Source organism: Takifugu rubripes, chromosome 8 (genome assembly GCF_901000725.2).
Source record: "Takifugu rubripes chromosome 8, fTakRub1.2, whole genome shotgun sequence".
In the NCBI taxonomy this organism is placed as follows: domain Eukaryota; kingdom Metazoa; phylum Chordata; class Actinopteri; order Tetraodontiformes; family Tetraodontidae; genus Takifugu; species Takifugu rubripes.
Window position 1 is genome coordinate 7,755,487 of NC_042292.1, and position 18,415 is coordinate 7,773,901.

General features: G+C 45.8%; 2 protein-coding genes across 17 annotated transcripts in view; one reads left to right on the plus strand and one right to left on the minus strand.

The window, feature by feature from the left end:
* LOC115250781 (GRB10-interacting GYF protein 2-like) lies at nt 1-3,620 on the minus strand. 2 transcript variants are annotated; one of them, XM_029840872.1, is made up of 3 exons: nt 3,486-3,620; nt 299-1,039; nt 1-215 (listed from the first exon to the last, which is right to left on the minus strand). In XM_029840872.1, exons 2-3 carry the CDS (start codon nt 905-907, stop codon nt 96-98), a joined length of 729 nt encoding a protein of 242 aa, XP_029696732.1. In that variant the 5' UTR covers nt 908-1,039; nt 3,486-3,620; the 3' UTR covers nt 1-95. The 2 variants fall into 2 exon arrangements, with proteins under 2 accessions (XP_029696732.1, XP_029696733.1); XM_029840873.1 differs by lacking the exon at nt 3,486-3,620 and adding an exon at nt 3,118-3,459.
* Nucleotides 3,599-18,415, plus strand: part of spega (striated muscle enriched protein kinase a) — a 27,515-nt gene continuing 12,698 nt past the window's right edge. For 3 of the 15 annotated variants that reach the window (XM_029840855.1, XM_029840857.1, XM_029840856.1), the window contains exons 1-9: nt 3,599-4,007; nt 10,419-10,461; nt 11,240-11,274; nt 11,921-12,019; nt 13,004-13,154; nt 14,077-14,877; nt 15,007-15,419; nt 15,960-16,094; nt 16,301-16,483. In XM_029840855.1, coding sequence (XP_029696715.1) covers nt 3,626-4,007; nt 10,419-10,461; nt 11,240-11,274; nt 11,921-12,019; nt 13,004-13,154; nt 14,077-14,877; nt 15,007-15,419; nt 15,960-16,094; nt 16,301-16,483 — 2,242 coding nt within the window. In that variant the 5' untranslated portion in view covers nt 3,599-3,625. The other 12 variants (XM_029840860.1, XM_029840861.1, XM_029840864.1 and 9 more) reach the window with 12 other exon arrangements.

Genomic DNA, 18,415 nt, shown 5'->3' on the forward strand with positions numbered 1-18,415 from the left:
GTTTTATTGTTTCTACATCATAGATCCAAACATAGAATATAAGCAATGACTATATTGTAAAATAAAACTGAAGACAGGATGTGATGCTGTGGAGGTCAGGATGGTGAGGAGGAGGAGGAGGGCTTTGGGAGCTCTAGAATTGTTGTTTGCTTCCTCTTTTTCCAGAACGTCCATCTCCAGAAGCTTTTTTTCTTCTGCTTCTTTAACACTTGAAGCTGCAGAAAAGAGAGATTGTGTTTTAGATTTCACTGATCATCTGAAATCTTCTGAAAGAGGAACAAAGGTGAAAGCGTCTCACCTCAAGTTGGAGGATTGCTTCAGAGAGCCTCAGGAGCTCCTCTTTGTTCTTCTCCTCCTTGTGTTGCCTCAAACTTAGGCTCTCCTGGAACCTGTGCTCCAGCTCTTCATTCTTTTGTGCCCATTTCTGAGCTGTGCTCTCCAACCACTGACAAACTTCAGCCACCATCTTGTTAAAGTTTTCTTCTTTAGCCATCAGCTGCTGCTTTATTGACTCTTTCTCTTCATTATTCCTCCGCTTCTCTTCCTCCAGCTGCCTCTCAAGTTCCTCCTCGATCACAAGGAGCTTGTGATTCAGACCTTCCTCCTGCTTCATCAGCTCTCTCCTGCGTCTCTCCTCTTTCTCCTGCTGCTGACTGTGGAGGGTTTCCTCCAGAGAAGCAAATTTGAGTTTGCTCTCCTTCAGAGCAGCGTGTGTGCTGTTCAGCAGGGTCAGGGTCTCCACATGGGCCACAGTCCTCATCTGTCTCCTCTTCACTGCCCTGCTGAGCTGCTCCTCCTTCTCAGCCAGGGCTTCTCTGAGCTGCTGGACCTCTTCCCTCCAAGTTTCCGCTGATGATTCCCTCGGTTCTTGCTCTGCCTTCAGCTGCTGGATACCTCTCTGTGCCATTGATGTGTCTGCTGGTCACCAGTGTGGTACAAGAGTGTTGAGCTCCTCAGGCGTGTGCTGAAAGAGGTAGAGCTGCTTGTGTTTGATCTCCCAGCTCTGATTTCTCCTTTGATCTCTTCAGTGATCTGACAACTTTGACATCAATGACATAAAGGAGATCAAAGACTAAAATGCCAACTTAAGATCAAAGACAACAATGACAACTTAAGATCAAAGACTTTAAAGTTTAATCTTAAAAGTAGAGATGGAGTCAGCCTCCCGTACCTGGACAGGGAGCTGGTTTAATAGCAGGGGGCCCTGGTAGCTAAATGCTCCCCCCCCCCCCCCCCCCCCCCCCCCCCATTCTACCCCTAGAGACTCTGGGGACCACAAGTAGACCAGCATTCTGAGAGCGGAGAGGTCTATTGGGCTGGTAAGGTGTCACTAGCTCCTCCAGGTAGGATGGAGCTAGGCCTCTGAGGACCTTGTAGGTCAAAAGAAGGGTTTTAAAAATTATTCTAAATTTAATGGGCAGCCAATGAAGAGACGCCAGTGCAGGAGTTATGTGATCTCTTTTGTCAATACCTGTCAGAACTCTGGCTGCAGCATTTTGGATCAACTGGGGGCTTCTTAAAGAGTTGTTTGGACACCCTGATTATAAAGAATTACAATAGTCCAGCCTGGAAGTAACAAATGCTGGACTAACTTTTCAGCATCATGCTGTGTCAATAATTTCCTGTGATGTGATCATTGTGATATTTCTCAAGTAAAAAAAGTTCTTGTAGAGACTGTTTTAATGTGTTTTTCAGGAACTATTCTCACAGATATCTGATATTGGGACTACCAATGTAAATCAGGATTTGGCTGCTATTTGGGGAATCTATTTTATTTTTCTTAACAAGAACAAGAAAATGTAATTAAAATAGATGCATTTCACATATTAATGCTGTCCATCCAACTTTTGTCAACTTAAATTAAGGATAAAGGGAGCTCCTTTTTTTTTGGTTTTATATTTCTTTGCCTTCTTTGCCTATGTTCCTGGAACTCCTTGTGCAAAGCTGACCTTGAATGGGTCAACATTGGCAAGGTGGAAGTGAGTTCTGAGACAGGATGACAGAGGGCGCTATAATCAAGGTTAAAAATAAACACTTTGCAAAAGACGTTGAAGGCCATTTGCGTTTGCTTGTACTGACGAAGAACTTGCAAAAACTTGCAATAATCTGTCTGTCTGTCTGCCTGCCTGCCTGTCTGTCTGTCTATCTATCTATATAAATAAAAACGATGGTCACACGGGTTTTGAATAATGGTGAACAGTGTTGTTGTGTTACTGAATCAACCCCAGTTAATATTCTTAGCCTTTCTTTTTTTAGCAGCTGCAACTTTCTCACCTCTCTGTCAAAGACACATTTGGGTTGATAAGATTATCTCAAAGGCCTCATGTGTGCTTGTGCGTGCGTGTGAGTGTAGGTCATACATGGCAGCCCGTGAAATGTGGCCTATCTGTGGCCGTGCAGCTGTCATCCCCTCAACCTGAGGGAGTTGGAGGGTGAAGGAGGGAGAATCAAGTCTTACAACACGAAGAGGGTTAAATGTTATTTGAAAATGTAGTCAAAAGGTTGCTGATGGAGAAACATTTGAGCAGGACCCAAGTGCTTTGACATTTAGCATTAAAAAAAACCTCTGTCTCGCCACTTGGTTCGTCGGGGTTAAAACGGTTGAAAGGACTGTGGCAGCGGCTGCTAATGCTACATGATCTGCAGTGGACTTACACCTACAGCTCAAGCTCACCAAAGGACGCGCGCAGACACGGGTTTGGCAAATGATTAGAGATTAAATATTTTCCTCAATGGATCGTGTTGCCTGCACATTGACTTTGTGTGGGTATGCAGGAGGATGCCTTTCAGCTTTAATGGCAGAAGTGAGGTGAGTTTAAACTGGTTTCATTACTTAGTAAAAGTCTATTTTAGTCAAGTGTTTGGATCAGCATTTTAGCAGACTAACATATTCTAGTGTATCTGCAATTGATTTTGTTTTAAATTCTGAGATCTCAGTTTGAAAGAAGTCATGAAAATTCACATTGGTGGCTGGAATAATAGGTTTTAGTGTATGACAGCTTTAAAATAAGCTTTTTCAGCTTTACAGAGAGCCAGAATTACTAACACAAAACAAAAGAAATGCTGTGTATGTGCAATCGCTATTCATGTGAATTTAAAATACAGAGAAGTACCCACCTGTTGGCTCTAGTCCAGATTTATTTTGGTCCCTGGTTGCAGAAATACTCAAGATACCTGTGTGCAACTCACCCCCTCCAAAAAAACACAGCTAACCAACATAGTCACATATAAGAAGCCCTACCTCCAGGAGGGTTTATTGTACCATTTTTACGATACTGTGATTGTAGGCGTGTGCGGGTCAGCCAGTGTATTTGTCTCGCTGCATAACTCAAAAATGAATTTAATTAATTCCTTGTATATTGGAAAAACCCAGTGTCAATAATGTCATGACGCATGGACAACTGTTAGTGACAGTAGGTCCTGTAGATGGCCTTCAAAGGTTATAATAATTATAATCTGGGCATTACAGGTCACAGTGCACCAACCTTGGTCCAAGACCCTCTGTGTCCTCACTGTGAGCCTGGAGAGAGCTGACCAGATGGAGCCCCTCAGAAGAATCCTTCGTTAGCTCGTGTTAGCACCTCAGTGAATATAACGTAGTCGCTCCCTGAAACTACGAGTCGCCATGGCAGATCATCTCAAACCCAGCCCCAGTCCTAACATCCCGAATAAGAGACCCAAAGTCACCAAGGATCAAACGGTCCCTGACCCTGGGGTTGCATCACAAGAGCCCCACCCCCCGGCATTTATCCGTAAACTCCATAAGGCGGCGGTGGGAACAGGTTGTGACATCAGACTGAGGGTCTCTGTGACTGGATTTCCAAAGCCCTCGTTGGCCTGGTACCACAACGATGACCTCCTTCCCCCATCAGAGGCTCAGGACTCGGGAGGGCTCTGGATTCGTGACTGCCGCACCAGTGACGCTGGCTTGTACACCTGTGTGGCGACCAATAAATCGGGCGAGGCTAGCTGCAGTGCTGTCTTGGCCATTATGGACCTTGGTGAAGGTAATCAAAGGCATAAACATAAAAAAAAAATGTGAATTTACTTTGGGGGGTAAAGCACAACGGTATCCAAACCCAGTCCTACGAAAGCTGCGATCCAGCGGGGTTTCTTTTCTTCCAGGTAGACACCTACAATCACCTGGGAGCACTTTATCCTGCTGGATCAGGACCCTCATAGGACTGGGTTGGATACAGCATGTGCACTACAGCTGGCTTCAAACACATTGCTGGTGACTTCTTCATCAATACAAGCTGTGACATTACAGCAACCACGGGTCTGGCGTTGTGTCAGGACAGCACTCAAAGACACCTCAGTGCTTTGGATTTGAATGGATTGTAAGATATTCCTGCTGCTTCTGTGCAGAGTGGATGCACGTGCACGTGAAGAAGCTGTGGACTAACTAGGTTCAACATGACTCTGGCCTGACGTGTTTCAGGTGCAAATTGCAAAACTGCAAAAGTGCATTTTAGGAAAACTGTTACCTCATGAATGTCTCCGTTTGTCACAATGGGGATTTTTTCTATTTCGCACATTTCAGTGGAGATCTGTGCAAGAAGGAGGAAAGTTTCCCATCGTGGTCGCGGGATCAAGGGCACTGGAGAAAGTTGACAGTTGAGCTCACATGTCACCAGCTCTCTCACACATGCTGAAGCTGGCACATCACTCAGCCCCTCTCTGTTTCATCCTGCTTCTCATCTTCTTTTCCATTTAAAGTTCCACTCAAAGTTTTGTCTTCTCCATTTAACTTTAAAACTTTGAACTTTGTCTCTTTAAGATGCGACTCACCTGAGAGTTGAGGTGCTGAAGAAGTAATGTCATTAGCATTAGCCTCAGTGAACCCTTAATTACCAGGTCTTTGCTTCTGAAGACTTGCCAGAAGTTAATGCAAATTCATTTTGGTCTTATATTTCCACTAGTTTGCCTTCATATTCTCCGTCCTAAACACCATCCCGTTTTTGCATCTCCCCTCCTCTCCCTCTGTGTGGATATTTATGGGATGGTATGTGCTGTGTCGACCACGGGGCCCGTGCTCTGGTGATGTGCAGATGCCGCCAGGCCCTTCTCCTATTCCAGCAGCAGGCGTCACAGATAATTATAGCATCGCCACGGTCAAGGCGGCACTGTCACACTCCATCACACAGTCAGCGATGAAAGCGATAAAGCGAGGCGACGGGGGAGGGGCCTTGGAGATAGCGGGAGTCTCTGGGCAGGTGTCTGCTGCTGTGTCTGGCAATTTCTATTTTCTATTACCGTATAGCCTTTAACCTGACTGACATGAAACACGAGGTCTGGGAAATGGCAACATTACAGCTGGAGAGGTGCACAAACGCAAACTGACTATACGTTAAAAGTGTCAAATGCCAATACATATATATATATAATGCCAATATATGTAACTGTCACCGCCTTCACTGGGAAACGTGCAGTTGAACCCCATTTTGGTTTCATTTTGCTTCCCTGGTATTTACGTGAAATACAAACACCCGTGTTTTTGACCGACACCACAGCATGTGCTTAGCATGTGTTTTTAGCATTATGCTATGGTGTATCCAGGAGAATCATAGCATCATATGGATCCAGATAACAGGAAAAACGGGGATTTATCTTAACATTTGTCCTCTCACCTTCAGTTTTAGTTGCTTTGACTAATGTTTCTTCAACTGTTTCACTGTGTCATACCGAGAGTGCAGTTTAATGGAGTTTTACATCCCCTCTGCTCTGCTCGGGCTGCGGTGCTCCCCACATTCCAGGCAGATTGACCTCCAGAGGACAGCAGTGTTTAATCTCCTGTTGGGGAGGGAGGCCTGCCCTCAAAGGGGGTGCGGGGAGAAAGTACAGTATAAACGAAGAGGCTGTGACACCCACACCTGGAAATAGAACACTGAAGCAGTCAAAGGAGTCAGGAAGAGGGCGAAGAAGACAATCATGGGCTGAAGAGAGCTCTAACTCAGAACTTTAATCTTAAATCTTAAATTCAGCTTCCTGCATCCCCAGAGGAAGTCTGAGCACATGATATGATAAGACAGAACAGGAAGAGGAACTCTAGTTTCATTTAAGTTTTGCTCCAGGCAACCAGGACCTGCATCATGAGGACCGTTGAGGAATAATCAGCATCAGGCCTGTGTTTTGCCATGTTGCGTAAGGAGCTGCTCGATGCACGGAGGGCTTTGAGAAGTGTCAGAGAAGGTGCGAGTGGGCCGAGAAGTAAGAAACACCGAGGTGAGTGGGAGCTGGTTACTGCGCAGTGGGTTGTTGCATCATTTAATGGGGTCGTCGAGGAACTGCAGTGGAAATGAAAACACAGCCGTGAATGTTAGTGTTGCTCAAATGGATTTATTTGACTTTCTCTCTTGCATTATTCCTCAAGGCTCTGAGTAATTAGAAGGCTTTGCTTTGTTACTTACCTCCTAACCTGAGGACAATCAAAAAGACATCCGCAAAACCGTGTTGACTTTAACATCCAAAAAAAGATGCCACTAATTAGCTTAGCTTAATTACCTGGAGAGTATGAGTTCTGCATGAGAGTTAACTTTCTAGCTTTTTGCCAACTTTTTGAGGAAAGAATGGGAAGCACAAACAGAAAGTGATCTGGTTTCACAAGTGAGGACTTCATTAATGAAGTTCCTTTATTATAATCCAGGGAGCTCGGTTCAGCTGTCCCACTTGGTACGTTCCACACGTTTACCTCGTCTAATGTCTGGATTGAAGCCGACTCATGTTGGCATGATGAGGCAGAAATACTTTAATCTATAGCTGCTCCATCATTTCACATTCTCTAACGAGAAGAGGGTGATTAGCGGCTATAGGGGCACCTGAGGCAGAACAAGGACAAGGCCAGCGTGGTTCTCCTGCTGTTTGGTCTGGCAGGAGGTGTGTTTGTGTTCCATGCGGTTGGGACACGGCCGTTCGCTGGAACCTGCAGGGATTCTGTCTGGATTAGGTGCTGGTATCAGGTTGCGGTGTGGCTGTCAACGTCGGCCACACTCATTTCCAACCCACGGTGTTGGAAGCAGATTGACATGTCGCTCAAATCTTTGTATGATGAGTTTTGGATGGAGAGAATAACTTTGATGACTCGTAAAGCCACGCGTTGACATCACAGCTCGTCTCCGTTGTTCTTAAACAATAAGCATTCAGTGTGTTTTTTTAACTTCTATTTGTTTTTTAGACTCCAATTCTGTTTATCTGCGTATCTTAATTGTATAATGAGGCAGATTTGTACCCAGCTAGTTTCTGTTAGCCTATTTCTCTGTGCATTTTGTAGCATCACAAGTGTTGAAGTTCTTTCACTGGTAACCTTAAACTTATTGACTTATCTGTGCACATTGGTCAATGCGGAGGATAAGCAAGTAAAAACTTTACTGGTGTCCATAAATAAACTTGACTTTCCAAGTTTGGCTGGACAGAAGCATCAAATGCAACTTTTTTGGTCACAAAGTGGACCACATGAGGATTTCTATGGTCCAAAACCTCCCACTCTCTATCATGCTATGACTGGTTTGATATGACTGGGTCTGCACAGGGAAAAAGAAGGATGTGATTTGTTTGATGCTGAGACATTCGGAGCTTGTTGCTGAAAGAGCTGTATGCTCTGGAAGGCATCCATTACTGACTGGCCCCTCTCTCACAAAATCGATGGGGTTTCATGAAGTCTGATCTCCGCTGACGTTGCTTTAAGCTAATTAAACATGCTACAAATTCTGTCCAAGTCTGTGACTGCTGTTTCTGATCAGGGATTTTATTTTATTTTTTATTTTTTTATTTTTTTATTTTTTTGTCTTATAAACCATCAAACAGATGCAAATTCGGTCTAAACATAATTACATGCCCCAATAATAGCAAATGATCTTTTATTAACGACAGTTAAGTCTCATTCTGCAGTAGATCAAGGCTGAGTCACTTTGGCTTTTAGCGAGTGCACCTCTGGTGAGCAAGGTTTCCAGACACTATGAAATGGAAGGTTTTGCATCATATCTGGATGAGTTTGGTATCATGATGGGCTTATTGATCTGGGGCGTTTGAATTGCTACTCTGTGGTGGATCCCGTATCGTGCATAAAGCACTGGTATTGATCGCTGGAGCGAGTGCCTGATGTTGGTGATGGATGGAAGAGGAGAGGGAGGATGGGGACGATGAGGAGAGGGAAGTTTGTTAAAATAGGTGCTGCAGAAAGCGGACCGAGCAGTGGGAGTGGGAGAAGACGGCTATGAAAAGGTTTTTTGGGGGGGGGATTTAATGCAGAAAGGAAAATAACGACGAAATGCTGAGGGATAACACGGAATTAATGTGGAGTTTATTGAAATATTAAGAGTGATTGTATATGACTGGCAGTGATGGCCGTCACTGCTCCTGATGGCTGCCTGGCACTCACTCTCCTTCACTTCTGACTGGTCTTTCAGCTCATTGTCTGTTGATCTCACCCCAACTCTTCTATCTGTCAAGTCTGAACTGTTCTCATGATGGATCAGTCTCAGAACAAATAACCCAATATGATATAAAGTGTTTTCATGTTCCTTTGAAGACCTCATTTGGGTTTAGGATTAGCAAACACTAACAGTCTGACATTGGATAAAGGTAAATAGTAAACATTTGTAAATGTTGGAATCAACAAGTGTGTATTTCACACGGAACAGTTTGAGGAGGAGAGCGGTTTGTGGTTTTTCATCACCGTGCGCCTCCACTTGTGTCTGCTCTTCCGTGCCTCTTGCCCTTGGACATTTTCAGGGTGGTAACCTTGATTTACCACAGGACGGAGCCGCCAGACGCAGCGCGTCGCTAAATACTTGATGCTCCTTTCAGGGTCACTCATTAACAGTAATCAAGGCATCGTCCTTATTCCTTGTTCTCTCTCCATCCCCCCTCCCCCGCTTCCTCTTCCTCCCAGTATCATCCTTGATGCTATCTCCATCACTTTGTTTACCCCCACCCTCCTTCTGCCCTCAGTCTCTACTCTTCCCCTCGGTCTCTCCCTCCGTCACTCCCGCGGCACAGAAACAAGATCACGCTCATTTCAGGGCACTTCTCCTCATCACCGGTCTTATTCGCTGCTCTCATAACCGCAGTCAAAACCAATCCAGCCCCCACGCTCAGCCCATCCACCCCCGCCTCCTTTGTTTTGAGTGCGCTCTCCGTCGAGGGTGGGGGGGGATTTGGTCCAACCAGTGGCGAATTGCCCCTCCGAAGGCAGCGTCGACGTCATGGGGAGCTGCTGCTCACATCAGCGGATACACAGTGAGACACAAAGACACCTGGCTCGGCGCATCCTCGCTCTTTCTCCAAACGTCTCGCTTCCAGGCTGGTGGAGCACAGAAAGCTGCTGAATTTCTTTTTCCTCTTTCTGGCTTTCTGTCCCATGCCACACCCTGGGCTTGTTGCACTCACGGGGTTGTTTTTGTGAGCCGATGCCACAGGTAAATGTGCACACTTGACAGCAGAATTAGTGGAGGAAGATGAAGAAAATCTGGTCCAAGAAGAGATTTCAGGTGAGTCTGCAAACGTCAACTCTTCGCTTTTAATGGTAGAAAAAGCTGAAATCTCTGAAAAATCCATTTATTTCCATGCAACCTGCACAACCTGCACATGATAATGTAATGAAAATGAGTTTGTTGGAAAGCATTCTTTTCGTAAAATTGGGATAGACTGTATGTATTGGAGAGGTGTTGTTGTTTTCCTTTGTTGTTGACAACGCGAGCGCAAATCACGATGCAATCGTGGAAAAAATTCAAGGCGGGAATATTCTGATATCCAAGTAAATTTGGATGAACTCCAGCCCAGATTTCCGGGGCGCCCCTGAGCTCATTCTCATCTCGGTGCCGCTGACATTTTTATGTCAGGTTTGCAAACATTTGGAGGGAATGAAAAGTGTGTCAGTAGGCTACACTGCACAGCTCGGCATCGGGCCTTGCAACAGGACGCAGGTTTGCAAGACCATTTTACATCAGTCTCCTCTTTTGACGTTCGTATTGAACCTCTGAGACCAAAGTGGCATATTTGTGAGAATAAAAGCAGCAGGATTTGGATCATTTCCACAGAACATGCTCACAGATCTCAGCAGGTTCGTGGCGTTTCCTGATATGAAGGTCGCAAAACTGTCAACTCTGTTAAAGAGCATTTAGCACCAGGCAACCGTCACTCAAACCCTGGAGACACAACGTTAACCAATGGAGGGAGGCAAAGGGAACGTGTGGGGGGGTGTGAGTCACTTTGCTACTTTTGCTTTCTTCCCACTGCGAAACAGTGAGTCATTCTGGGGCTCTGTTCCCCCGAATGACTGACGGACCGTCCAGGAAACAGAAGTTTCGATTCCCAATTTAGAAATTCCAACCTGAAACCCGGGATGCGGGATCTGTCGGAGCGAGCGGTGGGCTGTGTGTTTTGTTAAGTAACGTGCTGTGCTGTGTGTCTTGTTTCAGAAAACTGGGCATCCCACACGGACATTTGGCAGATTCACCCATGGTGTGTTGTCAGTATGAGCTCTCTTTTTCAAAAATTCTCTTCCTTCTCATCAGCAATGTAAAATACTATCTCATTATTCACGCTTTTCCCTCTGCTGTGTGCAACTCCTTTATGTGAAAGTTGCTGATGTAGACCAACCGGGTGGCTTTAGTCAATAAGTAAAGGACTGTGAACAATGAGCCTGTTTCTTTGTTTTTGCGTCAGAGCCCACCGATGTTATTCCTGTAAACAGGCCTCTTTGTGCTAAATTTTGGAGTTCCTCATTTGTAATAGCGTTTGTAATGTTTATTAAATGTGTGTGATCTAAGGTGGCTCAACAGTAACACAGGCTGTACCATGTGATGGAGATCTCCTCATAATTACATTGCTGAGTCTATTCCTCCTGCCTGGCGTGCAGCAATTTAACTTCATTTGATGCAGATGGGTGGATCTACATCCGCACGCCCAGGAAAGACAACACGCTGTGAACAATGTAATGACTTAATGGCACTGCTTGATGGTGCATCAGCTTTCTTATCATCAGGCGGAACCGTCTGCAATGATCTAATCAGAACCTGACTTGCGAGATGCAGTGAGGTGCAGCCTGTTTTGTGGCCGTCGTTCTGCTCCTTCACGACCCGTCTAACCACTAAACGTATCTGTCAGGCACCCAGCAGTTTGCCTGGTGATTTTAGACCCTAATGGGTACGAAGAGGATTGGTCGTGTGGGTGAGAGAGATGCTGGTTTCCATAGTAACGGTGCTCTCCCGTCTGCCCTCTCTTGCTGCCACTATGGAAGCGAAGTTTTCCGCTCCTGCCGAAAGCAAAGCTACGGTAAAACCCGCCTGCCTTGATCCATCTCCCCCTCCGCCCCCTCCCCGACTCCATCTGCTCAGCCTGCTGATGTAATGTGATCTGAGCCCCGCTGATGTGGCTTCAGGCAGCTCATTTCTCTGTCCCCTTCCCTTTATTGTGTGTGTGTGTGCTTGAGAAATCGCAGGGCAAACACATAGCGTCCATATTTATCTTCACTGACATACGCTGTGATTATTTATTTTCGTTCAATCCTTTTTCTCTTGCCATTTTCTTCACATTTGCACCCAAACGTGGCCGTAACTTTGGCTCCTGGCTGGTTTGAAAAGGTTTCAGAGGAATCTTTTTTATACTTCTGTTGTATGTGCACTTGAAATGGAATTGAGGCATTTAATAGTCTTAATAACAATCGAAATAAAAGGATAAGATCATCCTTCTGCTGGGTTACCAATTGTTTCAGTGGAATCATTTACACACACCCCCATCGCCTCATCCTATCTCAGCTTGGCTCATGTCACGCTTGTGATTCAGCCCATTTATTTCCCTCGGGGGGCCCTTGGTTCTTTCCAGGGACCTGTCAAGCCCCGCGCCCGCGCGTCAGTTGCTGTTTTCAGCTTTCTCCAGAATGTCCTCCCCCTTTACTCACCTGCTGTTCTTCACCTTTCAGACTCTGAGACCACAGAAGATGAGACCACAGAACCTCAGATGGAAACCAAGGAAGGTTCTGGGAGGCACCAGGACAAGGCCGGACGGAGAAGAGCTTCAGGTATCGCTGCTAAAGTGCACCAGTAATCAGTAAAAAAAAGCATTTGTCGAAGCATCGAGATTTAAGGAGCCGATGCAGCAGAGAGGATGGCATCACCAGGGCCCAATATGTGAGGTGGCAAAATATTCACGGCAAAGAGTCCCTCCTAGCGTGACACACTACCCCAGATTCCAGCTGAGAGCCTGACAGTCCAGGTTGCGTTCAACTGTGTCGTCCTACAGAGGAGTTGAAGATATTTTTTGCCAAACTTCAATTGAAATCTAAATGTGTGGCTGATCAGCTGAGCTGGAGCCTGATTAGTGGTGGATTAAGATTCACCCTCAGCCGTAATGAAAATTGTTTCCAGTTTAAACTTCACATTCAATGCAACTGAGAAGAGCAGTCACACTAAAATCCAATATTCATATCCTTGTTTATCCAAACACGCTGGAAAAAGTGTAATATTTGCCATTTGTTTGTGGGTAATTTTACATTGTTACCTGCTCTTCTCATACAGACCTAGTTTGGTTTCTTTTATGTCGAGAACATGTGGCACGTGTTGCCCCCAATGGCCCCCTCTGAAGATTCTCCTTTTGAAGCTACATAGTGACCAGATGCTGGGTTTTTTTTTCTGTTTTTTGTGCTGCTGAGTCAGTGTCGGTCCTGACTGCAGCTGATGCCACACTCACGCCTCTCCCAGTTAAGTGGAGATGCTGACCGTTCTTTCTTTGTGCTGCTGAAAGCATTCCTGTCTGCGTTGATCCTCACTAAAATGTCAATCAGTGCATGATTTGCGATTGGGGGAGGATCTCTTCAGCTGTTTTATTTCCTGGTCACCAGCAGATCCTGCGTGATACTTTCTGAAACTTTCAATGGCTAATAATTGTTTCACACACACCATCCTGATGGGCTGGAAAATCAACTGGAAAATCTTAGCTGCATCATTTTTTCTCATTGATTTAAAACATTTCAAATCCAAGAACTATTCATCTCCTTTTGCTCCAGGTGAGGGAGGAGGGATGATGGACTACAATCCCGATGCCTCGGATCGAAGGGCAACTCTTCCTGGTGCCTTCGACCCAGTGGTGGAACGAGAGCTTCGAGCTCTGGGCTCCCGCCCTCCAGGGCTCCATTTGGACCCCGCAAACCAAGCCAGGCAAGCCCTCGGTGGTGCTCCTGCTGAGGGGGGCCCTCCTGTCCGTCACCTGGGTGTAGAACCGCTGATCCGGGCTTCTCGCGCTAACCTGGCCCGACCCGTTCAAGGGTCAGAGGAAAGTGTTTCTGTAGGAAGCGATTACTATGGGAGCATGTTCAGCCTCTACAGAGGAAGAACATTTTCGATGCCGTTATAGCACATCTCCGCTGACACGACATTGGGAACACAACAGACTCATCAACCCCAGATTTCAGAAAAAAGACATTAAATCCTCCTTTGACCTTGAAAATTTCCCTTTATTACATTCAAACTGTTTTTATGCAGTTGTTTTGCTTCTACCTTTTTTTAATCACACTTTCCTTTGACTCTGTCTTATAGCTGTGGTTTGGTTTTATTCTAATGGACCTTGGAAATATATTAACTTTTCTGTCTAAACAGTCTGACTACTTGTGTGATCACCGCATGCTTCCCGGAGCGAGTCCTGGGGATTGGATTACCCTCACGTATTATTTTGGTTTGCTTTGGCATGCATGAGTTTGCTAACTTTGACAAAGCTAATGTTGGCATGAACGTTCTCATGAATGCCTGATATTTCCTCTGCCTTTTGTAAGACACCACGTTGTCATTTTTTTATTACTGCCACAAACCTGTAAATTATGACTCTTGCCGAAGTGTCTGGCGTCTCCAACTGTAACATGGACATTGTTGCATTGCTTTTAAGCCTTTGTCTGACTTTTCATTACTTTACTTGTTCTCTTATAATGAGACACTGTCAAAGAGCACAGGTGAAAACCAAAATTCCAACATAAGACAGTGACATGGAAGTTTGCCTGCACCTGTATGACTCTTCCAACACCTGCAGCAGCTGCACTAGTGCTCTAACGTCACACCTCCATTTCCCCCTCAATCCCCACTCCTCTAGGACTCAAACTGCTGAAGAATCACAGGAGCTCTCCCCCCATGCCCCCTTGTTTTCTCCCCAGCCGCTTGCCAATTCCCACTCAAACACCATCCCAAACCGCAACCTGGACAAAGAAAACCCTTCAGATCCCAAGTCTGAAAGACATGATCCATCAAATGTTAAACCCGCTCATCAGGGACCTAAGATCTTAGACAAAGTCCGAGCTTTTGAGACCCGCATGGCAAGTTCGGAGAAGCCTGGTGGATCTGTTGGAAGCCGAGTAGCTTGTCACAATTCAAGTGATGATGGGAGGAAGAATGGAGGCCCCAGCGGAGAGGAGGTCAGAATTCTGCAGGGTGCAGCCCAGAAAAGAGCCACGTTCAAGCAACGAGCTTCCTCATTGGAGGACAAGACCAATTATTCCCAGATTGTCCAGAACTACCAGAGCAAGTTCGCAGAAGAGCTCCAGAGAATCAAGAAGCTTGTGGGAAAGCCGAGCTTGAAGAAGGCTTATTCCATGGAGCAACTGTCACCAAAAGACAGGCTGGCTGCGGAGAAAGTGGAGCCCATTCCGCCCCAGGTGGTTCAAAAGTTAGAAGCGAGGGAGCGAGCCGTGCGGGAGAGGGAGGCTGGGGAGAGGGAAGGCAAGTCACAGATGACCCTGGAGGTCAAAGGTCGGAGACATCCGGACATCCGGGGAAACCCAGCGGACAGCTCAGCACAGGGAAGCACAGTGCACAGCCCTGTTGCCATGGCGACAACACCAGTTCATCAGTTACCAGGACAACCACTGCCAACAGCCATTGGGACAAGTCACAGCAGGTTTGTTAATGTGTGATTATTTATTGTCTGTTTAACATTTATTTAACCAGGGGAAAAATCTCTTTAATATTCTGTCTGTGCCTCTTTGCTGAAACGTGTTACATAAGTGTTTTATGTCTTTATTTGCAGGGAAACGAAACCAAACTTTCACTCCACCCCCAAAGATGCATTTGCTGCCACAGGTCAAAAATCACCCATGGGAGGCACGGATTCAAAAGCAGCTACAAGACCTCGATCATGCAGTTCACATGGGAAACGAGCTACCCCTTTAACCGCGAGGGAACCTGGGTCCCCGTGTCCTCCCAAGCCCTTCCAAATGACCCCATCGCCCGCCCTGTCTGTTAGCCCCCTTCTCAAAAGAAGGAAGGCAGAGGCGAGTCAGACATGTCGAGCTGCAAAGATGAGCATCCCGACTATTCTGGTGGAGAATGAGCCCATGGAGACAGAATGTGGTCCTGATATAAGGAACAAAGGAACCAAAGCTCGTCAGAAAGAGGGGAGAGTTCTCCAGAGTGAGATGGGTCCTGGAACTCCAGACAAAGGCAAGGCACCAATCACATCAGTGGATCGATCTAAAATGGTCCTTCACTTTTACTTATTGAAATGTTTTACCTTAATTTGTTAGCAATTACTGAAAGTTCCTCACTCGATGTGCAGAGGATTTATTTTAACACTCCACTGAAAGTGGAGGCAGATCCTTCTTTTACTGTTAATTTATAGCAAGTACAGTAGCAAACTGTGTAACCTTAGCTCCTCGTTGAGCCTGCCTGAGCTGGCTCCGTCTTTAAGTTCTGGGGGTGAATTTTACGTGAAATTCAAGCTTGTAATGATTTCAGATGAGCATAATTATCAGATGTGATGCTCCATGTAATGTAACACGAAGTATTTATTTAGCCCTCTTAAATGTGGACTTCTTGTTCATGGACGTTCAGGATCTATTTTTTAGTCTCAGTGACATAACTTTCCTCACTCGGAGACCTAAAAACCAGAAACTAGATCAGGATTATCCTGGGGGCTGACCCACTTGGAATAGTGGTGAGTGCAGCAGGAAATTCCACTTTAACACGACCTGTCATCGTCAGGTGATCCAGACCTGTCTGTTGGTGAGGGGACTGCCGAGGGCCCCAGGTTTAAGACTCAAATCCAGGACACAGTGGCAACCAGCGGTGCAGCTATCGTACTCAAATGTGTAATTACGGGGAGGCCGCCCCCTACAGGTAAAACTTTGGAGAACAATTATTTGTCTCCATGGTTTAGTCACATAAGCAACTTCAGTCCCCCCCCACCCCACAGAAAAAAAAAAATCAGTTATGGTGTTGTGTGGGCTGAGCTGTGTGCTTTTCTGTGGGAGGTTTTGTTAGGTTCTTTTTTTCCTACAAGTGAATTTTTTTATTTTATTTTTTTACCTTTGCTGCCTCCTCAGTAACATGGAGGAAGAATAATGGTGCGATCCAGAGCGATGCTTTCCACGTGGTTTCATCTGAGGGAGACACTCACAGTCTGCTGATAAAGCAGATGAGTCCGAGCAGCGTCGGGTCATACTGCGTCACAGCTGTCAATCCAGCCGGGACAGCGTCCTGTAGCGCCACCCTTGACATCCAGCCAGGTGAGACTGAGCCGTAGGCAGATACGACGATACAAACATAACAGATGAGTCACATGATGTGACGTGCACTAATGTTCATGGATCCAGCCCTTCTTCACCCCACATTCCCTTTTAATGAATACAAAGGCCTGCCTGAGCTCAGCATCCTGTCTATGGGGCTCCTGGCAGCCAGAGTTACCATGGCAACACATGAATTCTTAAAGCCCCTGAGCTCCCTTTGGTGCCATCTGAAAACCATTCAAACCCAAATGCTCTCCGGAGCCCTCCCGGCGGGCACAGCCTTTATGATATGCGTTGTCTGAGTTCAGACTGCGCAGCGTGTGTTGAATCAGCTTCTCAACAAATGTACACATTGACTGTGGCTCAGCAGCAGCACAGGACCTGTGTTCCCTTATTAGGTCAGTGGAGTGTAACAAGCGGGGGTATTTTTAGCCACCCTCTTGTTCTCTTGGGTAATTGCAGTCTGGTCTATGTCCTCATACAAGATTACTGCTGCAATCATGAAGGGTTTTTTTTTCTTTGTCAGAGATTTCAGTGGGCTCCTAAATGGAAAAGGTGGTGGGCGATTTTGTGAGTCATTTTGTGAGTAGAGCTTTGAGAGAGTGATTTGTGGGCTAAAAAAGATGTCTTTGGTGGAAGAGATTAACACTGTATTCGTGTTATTTCTTCATAAAACATCACAGGAACTGAAGATGTTCCCAACTTTTTGAGGTGTGTGTCTGCGTGCATGCGTGTGCGTGTGCACAAGAGTCTCAGGATGTCATCAATGGTAAAGAATATGGAAGTGACAGGAAACCCTGGAAGGTTCGTGTCAGATGGCGGTTGTGTAACTGTTGGCAGGTTTGTGTAAATACTTTTGGGATCTGCAGCCCCAACGCTGCTCAAAGATGTGACTCCAGGTCAGTTCTCTGCTTTATTATTTCCATTTTTCCATGTATAATCATAGAAATTGTCACATTTTTACTTGCATGGAGAATGGGGACCTGCCTCTTCCAGCCAGTGACCCTGTTTTTCCATTTCGCAGCACCATTTGTGCACTCCTCTCCTCTCTTCTCTCTGCTGTTCCCTGTTATAGAAAGACAGTCTACTTCTCCTCAGCTGGTGGATCGTATTTGTTTCAAATGTGCATGCTCATGCCTCTGTCAGATGTCTCAGTTTTAGGTTCCTCTGGAGGAAATGAGAAGTAAAAAAAAAACCCACAAAAAACTGCATTGCGAAAACAGAGTGGCACAATTGCTGAAAAGATATTGTTTTGTGTCAGTCAATTAGATTCCTCCCTGTGACTACAAGTGAAATCATTCTGGCTCGGTATGGCTTCTGAAGTTGCCATGCACAGCAACTGTTCTGGATCTCCCTGGGAATTCATGAATGATTGGGTCAGGGATTAAGGGATTAATTCATTATCTGTTCAGTTACGGCCACTTCAGAGAGGTCCCAGTGCAGTGTGTGTGTGTGTGTGTGTGTGTGTGTGTGTGTGTGTGTTTTGATGGCCCACTTGTGTATCTACTTGATGTTGCCAACTGCTTATGTTGGCAAAGATCTCCACCCAAGCAAGCAAAGACTGTAAACATGGGAGCTTTGACAGATTGTTCCTGGCTAAAGGTTTTCAAAGAGATCTGCTTGTAATACACACATTCAAATTGGACCTGACTTTTTTTGCGGGGACGTGGTAGCTGAGGTCTCATATTTATATCTAGTTTGATGCTCTTTCAGAGCTGGAATGTAGTCTGTCTCTGTCAGTGGAGGAGTGCCTAAGCCCCCGGGAGGAGGTGATGGCGCTCGGGGACTCGCTCGCATCCTGTAAAAACGTCCACTTTAGAGACCCGCCCTCATTTCAGGTTGGACAGTGTGACTCAAAAATGAAATACTTTGAGTACGTTCCATAGCTGTGATACTTAGCTTTGTGATGCTCCTTTAAAAAGATGGCACCAT

Bases quoted from the DNA above. Each gene is read 5' to 3' on its own strand.
- LOC115250781 (XM_029840872.1), bottom strand. From the start codon at position 907: ATGGCACAGAGAGGTATCCAGCAGCTGAAGGCAGAGCAAGAACCGAGG. The intron at 216-298 runs GTGAGACGCTTT...TCTTTTCTGCAG, and splicing joins AAGCAATCCTCCAACTTGAG to CTTCAAGTGTTAAAGAAGCA.